This window comes from Euprymna scolopes, chromosome 12, assembly GCF_053919585.1.
Source record: "Euprymna scolopes isolate OS-2025 chromosome 12, ASM5391958v1, whole genome shotgun sequence".
NCBI classification, from domain to species: domain Eukaryota; kingdom Metazoa; phylum Mollusca; class Cephalopoda; order Sepiida; family Sepiolidae; genus Euprymna; species Euprymna scolopes.
Window position 1 is genome coordinate 91,215,586 of NC_136493.1, and position 10,974 is coordinate 91,226,559.

Sequence of the window (10,974 nt, forward strand, 5' to 3'; positions counted from 1 at the left end):
ATCAGAATCTGGAATAATATTGGAATCGTCCCATCACTTATATATATATATATATATATATATATATATATTAGTGGTGGGACGATTAATCGGAATCGTTAATCGTAAGAATCATGTATTTTGGGAGGTATCGGAATCGCATCGTTAAAAAATACCTTAATTTTCCGATTCCTTCATTACGATTCTTTTAGTCTGATGTTGAAAAAAAGAAAAAAAATTCCTGATATTTCTAACCGCAAGAGAGAAATAAAAAAAACCCAAAGAAATTCATTATTAACAAGGCAATGCTTAGTGCCCCTCCCTTACAAGGTTCATTCATTCAGATCTATTGTAATCAAAACTACAAAAGAGTTAACTTGAAAAGAAGTATGCAGGGCTCTACATTGCGAGTAAAAATAAAAAAAAAAACGCTTATCTTTTTAACGATTGTTTTTTTTTACTGACAAATCTTCTAATACTGAATGAAAATGCTTTTTCAACTAATATTTTCTTAAAATAAAACGAGCAAAGTCAAATTATTTAAACAGTAAAAGGTTTAATAGAACAATATACTTTTTTTCTCTTTTTTTAAAAGAAGGCTTTTGAAAGAAATATCTCTAAAATGAAATTGATCACGTTGTATTATTTCGCAAAGTTTTGACAGTAGTCTTTTGAAGTTTCAAAAAAATCGACCCCATACCTATCTCTTCCAAACCTAAAGTTATTAAATAACCCCTTCGTTAATTTAAGGGTAATTAATTCAATTCAGTCAAGTTTTTTTTTTTAATTTCATTGAAATAAAATCCATTATATTTTTTTTTCTCCATAAAGATAAAACCCTGAATTTGATTATATTAAAAGCAGAATAATATAATCTTTTTTCTAGAATTTTAAATTGAAAATTAAAAGTGTTTTGTGCAGTTCTTTGCCGAACGAAAAAGAAATTAATATATATATTTTTAAAAGGTTTTGTAATCAGTTAATTTTTATGTCATTTACGATTAATTAAATAATTTCATTTTAAAAAGTATTTATAAATAGAATTTTACTAAGGACTTATAGTTGGGTTTGTATTACTGTACACATAGATTCGAAAAAGTTGTCAAAAAACAAATATATAACAAATAAATGTTATCAAAGGCAAGATAAGTTATTTTTCTACCTAACTGGATATATTTTTCGAGTTTTTATTCAATGTAACATGTTTATTCAGCTCGAAAAGCATACAGTGTTTACCGATGTATTGGAAAATTCAAAATGGCGCCCGACACTCTCTTTAACACGGTAAGTTTGGGAAAAGATGTTATAAATAATAAACTATACAAAATACTGCTAGAAACTCGCTCAATATATGTTACCGTGACATAACTTGACATATATTCGGTGTTTTTTTTTAATAGCATTTTGTCTAGTTTATTATTTATAACACCTTTTCCCGAACTTACCATGTTAAAGAGAGTGTCGGGCGCCATTTTGAATTTTCCAATACATCGGTAAACACTGCATGTTTTTCGAGCTGAATAAACATGTTACATTGAATAAAAACAAAAAAAAAAATGTATCCAGTTTGGTAGAAAAGTAACTTATCTTGCCTTTGGTAATATTTGTTTGTTATATATTTGTTTTTTGACAACTTTTTCGAATCTATGTATACAGTAATACAAACCCGGTTATTTTGTATCTACGGCGCCATGTCACGTGGTATATATTTTTTTTTTTTCATTACGCACGTTCATTTATAAATTATTAAATTAAATATTTATCTTTTTTATATTTAATTAGTATATATTTTCTTTGTCTTCCGCTATATTTTTTTTATTTAATTCATTAAATCTGTTAATTATGAGGACCAAAATAATGAATCGTGTGTATTTATTCTCTAATTTTCTTGTTTTTGTTCTGTTATATAAATTCTATTTTATTTGTTTTTTCTCTGAAGGATAAATTCTATTTTCTTTGAGTTTTTTTTTTTCTGTATTCCAATTAAGTAAAATAAATTTTCTCTAGAATAAATTTTGCTTATTTTTCCGTTTAGTTTGCTATATAATAATTTTATTTAATCCAAAACACGACGGTGTAGACATAAAATATTTCTTCCAAAGTTAGGGAACATATTTGGGAACTACCGACCATAAGTATAAAACTACCTGGTATATTTCAAAACAATAAATTCCCTAGGAATCGGAATCGGAATCGTACTTGGTATCGGAATCGTTAATCAATATTTTCCTGGAATCGGAATCGGAATCGTATAAAAATTAGGAATCGTCCCAACACTAATATATATATATATATATATTAGTCATCCACATACAGTACTGTTTCACTGTTTCACAGCTCATCAGTGCGGCTAGACAGCCAACTGCCTCAAGCCAGGATTGAAACCTGACTGACCAAATGACATTCAAGGCTTCTCACCATTACGCTATACGGCTGCTGCTGTGTGGGTAATGAATTTAACGATGTTTTAGTCTTGACATCGTCTAAATTCCTCCGCTCGATTAGTTTACACAAAAAGTGTCGCTAATGGCAGTTTGTATATCACTTCCCGAAATGCTCAACCCAAGATAGGGAGCATTGTATATATATATATATATATATATATATATATACATATATTTTAACCTGAGATTTGTTGTACAGTGATATTAGTTCTTATCTGAAAATTCCAAAATAAGATTTTATTGATTTTCCTCCTCCTTCATTTAAATAATCTTTTAATCTCTCCAATTTTTTTTAGCTTTAGAGATTCCAAGAATTCCTTTAGAAATAAGGAATAAAGATCAAACTATTGATAATAATACATGCATGGAGTATTGTTGCGACACTTGTGCTGATGAATCTGCTACTAGATTCTCACTCTTAGCGAGTCCAAAAAGAACTTTAATGGAATTTGCTCTGGTGTACTCATCGCATAAGTCCCCTCTCGACAATCTGCAAAATCTCAGCTTTCACTGTTGAGATATCTAGATGTCAGAAAGCCTAGATTTTTCTCGCTGACTGCTAGACTTTAGAATTCCCTCCCTGTTTCCCCGCTTCTCTCACTGTACTAACCTGTTGGAGTTTAAATGTAATGTGAACAGACATCTCGCTTCTCCACCGTCACCTGGTAGATACAATCCTAAATATTATGCCCTTATGTTGTCAAGTGGCAATATGAATTGTTTGAGATGAAAAAGAGTGTAAAAAGTTTGAATTAAAAAAACAAAACAAATACACATTGTTTCAATAGCTATTTCTGAATAGTGCACAAAACTAAGGGAGATAATTCAGCACATAATATGGTCAGCTGATATAAAATAAAAAGTGAAACTTCTTTGCAGATAAGCAACAAATGACTGAAGCTAATCATACAACTAATTATGAGGTAAATAGTTTAAAGGAAAATACATTTTATAATGATTTAAAAGTATGCATATTTTTTTTTTTTTTTTCATGTATTTGTTTGGTAAATGTAACTTTTCTGTCCATCATTCTTCAATGTCGGAACGGGTACACTCGTTAAAAAAATAAATAAAAAAGAGGGAAATCAATTCACACAAAATGTATAAAAATGGTTGTAGTTACCTCTATTTCCATTCATTGACGTTGGACATTTTTCTTCATTTTGATTAGTAGTTCTTGCACGTGTTGACATCGTTCCATATACAAGCAAAACAAATTTATTTATTCTCAAAAACTTATGGATGTTCCAAAGATTTCATCAAATGTCTAATGTTATTTGTGTGCTCTAAATTAAACTTTAAATTCTAATTATACTCGTTTGGTGAATGTTTGTTGAAAGATCATATGTGACAATTTCCCAACTAACCTTTATTTTCTTCAAATTCCATGAGCAACCTTTCTGGCAAAGGGGAAGAATTGCTGTTTTCTTGGTTGGAATTTATACTAACACTTATCGTTGGCTAATTTTTGATCTTGAAGTATTTTAAAAGTTTTTAGCTCCTTACATGAAGTGTCTGCATTCCTTGTCTGGAGCGATGTCCATTAAAAAACTAAATGCTCATTTTATTGGCTTTTTTTTTTTTAAGATTTTATTTTACTAAAGATGTTGATCCTTCTTTCTCAATAGGCTCCAAAGCTTATGGTGCTGATGCTTTTCTCTGGTATGTCTGAAGATCTTTGCAAGCGTATTCAACTGGATTTGACCAAAAAGTAAGTATTACTTGCTAGCTTGCTTTTGCTCTCAATCTGGCCTTGTCCTCTCTCTCTCTCTCTCTCTCCCTTTCCTTTTTTTGTGCTTGCACAGATTTTCATTTCTTATTTATTTATTTATTTTTTTTTACACAATGATCACCACTTATCAAGGCCCGGAAGCCACTCAGGGATAAGGGTTATTGCAAGCACATTACGTTAGTGTGGAGATTTGATGAAGTGTTTACTTAAGGGGGCGGTCCATTAGGAATTTGTTAACGTTGGACTTGAAGACATCCAAGTTGTAGTCTGGTGGAAAGCAGGCAGACGGAACAGAGTCCCACAGGTGTGCAGATCTAAGAAAGAAGCTTTGTTCATGGAATCCGCGTTTTGATTTAGGCACAGATATAGAGTGGGGGAAATTTTTCACAGTCGATTCAGCTAGACGGGTGTTTTTCGTGAAAGATTAGGGAGGGGGGACCAGAGATTGGAGTTCAGACGAGCACCTGCCATGGAAATAACGATAAAACAAGGATAGGCTTGCAACGTCTCTTATGTGGGAGAGAGAGGTTGCAGGGTAGAGAAAAGAGCATCCCCCACTAAGCCACGAAGTCTATTTTGTACTCTGTCAAGCCAGGATAGGCTGTTTTTAGCAGCTCCTGCCCAGATATGGCAACAGTATTCCATCCTTGGACGTACTTGGCTTTTATATAGATAGAGAATTGCATCAGTAGTGAGATATCTTCTGGAGCGGTAGAAGGATCCCACCATCTTTCCAGTGACCTTGGCAACAGACTTGATGTACGTGTTCCATTTCAGATCAGAAGTAAAGGTCAAACCCAGAAGCTTGTCAAAACACGGGGCCTCCCCCAGACGAGAGCCATCCATCACAATTGATGCCAGATGGGGATCAGAGCGTTGATGATGTAAGGATAGGAGTTTGGTTTTGGAGTTATTAGTTATCTATTGTATCTGATGAAGACCCTTTTCACAATCCAATCGATGCTCCACAGTATCTGCCACAATTACCTTTCGTGCGACCAAATCAGATTGTCTGAACGTACCAACTTTTGGAACTAAAATGCACCAAACATTGATGATATTGAATTTTTTTTAAATTTTTTTTTTTATTACCCTTTCTCTTTGCAAAACTCAATCATGGTTTGCAAAGCCAAAAGCAAAAACAATGTTCCATAACAAAACTAACCATGAATAAATATTTGAAGATACAAAGAACTTAAAGCAGAAAACCTTTTTCCCAAATGACCAAATTTGGCACTGAATAATCCCAAAAAGGGTTGATATGCTGTAAAACAAAACGACCAAACCTGCCATTGTTTCATGAAAAAAGATGTGGATATTAGTGCAAGCACCATCTAAAACAATGATAAGGTATGTGTATCAAGCAACATTTCATTCATAGCAAGAGAAAATAAACGACAAGTGGGAAATGCAAAATGGCCAGCGCTGTTCTACTATTGAGATCATTAGAACTTAAGTTCAGCAAAGAATTGCTTATCGTGTGACGCCATGCACATGAAAATTTTATGTGCTAATTGGTCATTACCTCTATGAATGCATTTATTGGTCATTTGTTAATTTTTTTTTTATCCTGCTGAGTGACAACGACCCTTCTCATTAGTCAAAGCAAATAAAATTTGTTAAGGCTATTGATCGATTACTTGATGGATCATTAGAGTTTTTCAAAGTAATGAATGATCTGTGTTTAATGCAAATGAAATACTAATAACAGATCAATATAATTTTCTGGGTATTGCTTTTCATAAAAAAATCACCTTTCATATAGACACTATATATATATATATATATATATATATATATATATATATATATATACTCATTATACATCCCAATATACAATGATAAAATCGCTTGTGATTAGAAAATTGCCTTTCATTCCATATAAAAGATACCCAAAACAAATGTTAATCGTCCTGCTTATCAAACCACGACTACACAACTCTGTATTCAATACAAGGTACAAAACCCGTTTTGAGCAAAAAGATAACCATTCAGTTGATACATCAGGGAGTTTGTCAGCCGAATCGATCAGTGCAATCTGTGGAAAACACCAGGTCACCAGCTGCTCCAAGAGAGGTGAGGATAAACTCCAATGGTCATGGCAGGTGAAGCAAGCCTGATGCAAAGAACGACTGTGTTGCCCGCTACCAACCCCCACCTCCTTCAGGTCACAGAACCAAGATCAGGCATGAACGCTGAACACCAATGGGGACTCTAATGACTAGGGCTATGACCACAGAATATTATTTTGTTTTGAGTATATATCCAACACAGACACAGTTAATCAACCGAGAACCACATCACTTTATACGAAAGCATATATGACATCAAGGGATACACACTTGAGAGTCAAAACAATGAAAAGAATATGCTGTTGTCACAGCACTACTAATGACTTCTGGCAATCGTCTCCAAACTTCCAGTCAGGTGATTGAAACAACCAGGTTTTAAGCTTGATCTGATAAAATTTTAAAATGATAAAACAAATCCAATAAAATTTCAGAATGAATTTCAAAACAAAAATTCATCATTTCAACTATAAATACATTCAAACAGATGAATCTAAGGATGAAGATGCCATCAGAAGTGTCGCCATATTTGGTAGCAAACAAGTAACTGTCAAGGACTGCAGCAATTTACAATATTAAAATGACATTCATTTGTACCGTACTGAAGTAACACTCTCCCAAAGTGGATTGAACTGGCTTCCTCCAAAGGCGGAAGTTTCAGGGGTGCATGAAATTTACAAGCAGCCCTTAGTCACATGTATATCTTGTTAGAGATGACAATGTTTTTATAGTTCTTGCTAGGTGTCAACATTCTCCTCCATACAGCACCTGGTATTCCTAAATGGTCACTCATCTGGTACTATCCAGGCTCAACATTGCTTAACTTTGATCTTATGAGGACCAGTCTGTCAACAGGATTATCCCATGTATGCATTCATTTGGCATTGGACATGATTGAAAATAACAACTGAAGATCTTCACTAGACAAAAAAATATGGACCAAATAAATAATCACTGCATCTTGAAAACAATCATCGGAGCTTGTCTAGAATTCAACCTATGAAAAAGTTTATTTCTATGTAATTTTATCGTTTCTGTCCAGTATGTAATGATTTTTTTTGGACTTTATCCATTTTTTTGTTTTCACAAACATGAATATGAGTTGGTATCTAACAGAAGTTGATTGGGTTGTTGTCAAGAATTCAACTTAATAAAAGAAAGAAAAAATGCAGAAAAATCTTTATTATGTACGCGCCCATCATGAAACAAAAATTTCAAGTTCCAAAAATCATATAAATTGATCCAGTAGTGTTTTTTTAACTAAAAAAAAAAAAAAAAAAAAAAAAAAAAAAAAAAATGAAATAAAATTTTAGGAGTAAGTGAAAGTTTGTGCGCTAATCTGTCATGTTGTTTTTAAATAAAGGAAGACAACTTAATTCGAACTACCGAGGTCAAAATCAGCCTTCTAATGGCTACAGTTTACTATTAAAAATCATTAAAACTCATAAAAAAATGTCTCTCTCTCTCTCTCTATCTATAGGGGAGACTAAAAGGAAGAGAATAAGATCAATTCTTTAATAGGGGACTTATCGGGATAATGCAAAGCTCAACAAATTGTATTGGAGCTTACATAGAAATCAATAAAGATAGAAAATGACGATATAAAACTATATAGTAATATATATATAGATTATATAATAAAAACTATATAGTAATATATATATATATATATATATAGATTATATAATAAAAACTATATAGTAATATATATATAGAGATTATATAATAAAAATTATAAAATAAGTAATATATAAAGATTATATAATAAAATTTATATAGTAATATATATAGATTATATAATAAAAATTATATAGTAATATATATAGATTATATAATAAAAATTATATAGTAATATATATAGATTATATAATAAAAACTAAATATTAATATATATATAGATTATATAATAAAAACTCTATAGTAATATATAAATTATATAATAAAAACTCTATAGTAATATATAGATTATATAATAAAAACTATATAGTAATATATATATAGATTATATAATAAATATATAGTAATATAGATAGATTATATAATAAAAACTATATAGTAATATATATAGAGATTATATAATAAAAACTATATAGTAATATTTATAGATGATATAATAAAAACTATATAGTAATATATATATATAGATTATATAATAAAAACTATATAGTAATATAGATAGATTATATAATAAAAACTATATAGTAATATAGATAGATTATATAATAAAAACTATATAGTAATATATATAGATTATATAATAAAAACTATATAGTAATATATATATATAGATTATATAATAAAAACTATATAGTAATATATATAGATGATATAATAAAAACTATATAGTAATATATATATATAGATTATATAATAAAAACTATATAGTAATATATATATATAGATTATATAATAAAAACTATATAGTAATATATATATATAGATTATATAATAAAAACTATATAGTAATATATATAGATTATATAATAAAAACTATATAGTAATATATATAGATGATATAATAAAAACTATATAGTAATATATATATATATATATATAGATTATATAATAAAAACTATATAGTAATATATATAGATTATATAATAAAAACTATATAGTAATATATATAGATTATATAATAAAAACTATATAGTAATATATATATAGATTATATAATAAAAACTATATAGTAATATATATAGATTATATAATAAAAACTATATCGTAATATATATATAGATTATATAATAAAAACTATATAGTAATATATATAGAGATTATATAATAAAAACTATATAGTAATATATATATATAGATATATACTCTTAATAAATAAATAAATCTATATATATTGTTACATAGTTTTATATCATCATTTTCTTTCTTTTTAATTTTGATCAATTTAGGTGAGTTTTGGACTATGGCATTTTTGTTCCATGAGGGGTACATACATCATAAAGATTTTTCCATATATATATATATATATATATATATATATATATATATATATATTTAAATAGCTTATAGAATACCTAATAAAATGTCGTATAGAAGTAATTTTCTTAAATGTTTAATAACACGCCTACAAATTTCTTTAACCTTTGTTTCTTTTTATAATACTTTTTTTCAGATACAAGCCTCAGCGTCCTGCTCTGTGGATCAGCTTGTTTCCATTGCAACATGTTGATCTGAGAGATGCTCTCAACTCCATGCCAATCAAACACTATGAAGAACTAATGTTGCTGCGGTCACGGATCAGTGTGAAGCCAGTCGGTTGGTGATATCCATAACGCAGAGCCAGTATCCGCACACCCATCACTGCAGTTTACAAAAAAAAAAAAAAAAAAAAAATGAAATAGCCTGATTTTTAAAGAAATTTTATTTTTTAAATTATTTTATTTTCATTGGCTATAAATTCTAACCTCCAAAAATAAAAAATAAAAAGACTATAAAACAATAAAGAAAATCAAAAATAAAATCAAAAAAGAAACAAAAAAATGACATTGGGAACAAAAAAAATATTGGACAAAAATACCAAAGTCATTCTAATGTTGAACATCATTTGGATCAACATTAGTCACTGTTTTTTTTTTTTTTTTTTTTCTGTAATTGACCTCTGAAGTTGTGCAAAGGTCATAATAATTACTTTATTTATTTTTACTTTATTTTTTTATTTTGCTTTTAATTCTAATTGTCCCCCATCTCTGGAAAGGTGCTGTAATTCCGATAAGTATTTATATATGTATATACTTATGTGTGTACATTTCAGTCTATAAAGTGTTATCTTTTTTATGTATATAAAATATTGTACCTGCAAAATGGAATCTCTAAAGTAAACTGCATTGTCTTTTGTTTTGTTTTTCTTTGGTGCTTCTGTGACACAATAAACATTCCCCCCCCCCCTTAGAGTGCTAAGGATTGATAAAAAACAAAAAACAAAAGAGAAAATAAGCTTCTCAGCAGAACAAAGCTATAGGAAGTTGTTGACAAAGGAACACAAAAGAAATCAAAAATAGGATTGTTAATCAAGGTGTGCTGGTGACTTGGAACACAAGGACTAGTCAATAGGTTAATGTTTCGAGTGAGTTTACGGGCAGTTTTAAGAGCGTTAATGAGTTTTGTGACAGTTTACAATACTTGGGAACAGTTTGCGGACTGTCTTTTGTTCTTGACAGTTGGGGTGATGACAGTTCCGAGTTTGACACATTTGAAGGCAACTCGTGACTTAGACCAGATGTAGAAAATGTTAGAAGGTAGAAATGAGCTGATATCAACTGACGAACATGGCCTCGACAGAGAGTAGATGTGAACTCTAGCGTTTAAGGGACAGTGGTCTAACACACACGCGCACACACAACTGATATTTGAAGAATGTGTGGGAGTTTTTGGTTTTTGTGTTTTATTTATTTTTATATACTTGTGAACTTGTGTGTGCCTACCTCAGTAGATGCCAATGTGAGAGACAACATGGTCAGAAGAGAAGATGAAAGGGAAGAAATCCACAGCACAGCACATCAGGGGCGACGATCGTTACTGAGTAAGGTAGCATGTGGGTATCACACTTGTCCATAATCTATATATATATAAAAGCAAAAATGTATGTATGTATGTGCGTGTACTTTTTCTGTATGTCTGCAAAAGGCTTTTTTTTGGGAGTGCTTGGTGGGGTCACTCATTCTTAAAACTTTTTATATGCTGTCTAAATGATAATATGTATGAGTTATGAATGGCGGTCGCATGTGTATTTAATTTG

General features: G+C 29.9%; 1 protein-coding gene across 1 annotated transcript in view; it reads left to right on the forward strand.

The window, feature by feature from the left end:
- Positions 1-9,577, forward strand: part of LOC145291419 (F-box/LRR-repeat protein 18-like) — a 157,510-nt gene extending 147,933 nt beyond the window's left edge. The window contains exons 9-10 of the mRNA XM_080137245.1: positions 4,052-4,134; positions 9,352-9,577. Coding sequence (XP_079993371.1) covers positions 4,052-4,134; positions 9,352-9,502 — 234 coding nt within the window. The 3' untranslated portion in view covers positions 9,503-9,577. The remainder of the gene's footprint in view (positions 1-4,051; positions 4,135-9,351) is intronic.
- The last annotated feature ends 1,397 nt before the right edge of the window (positions 9,578-10,974 follow it).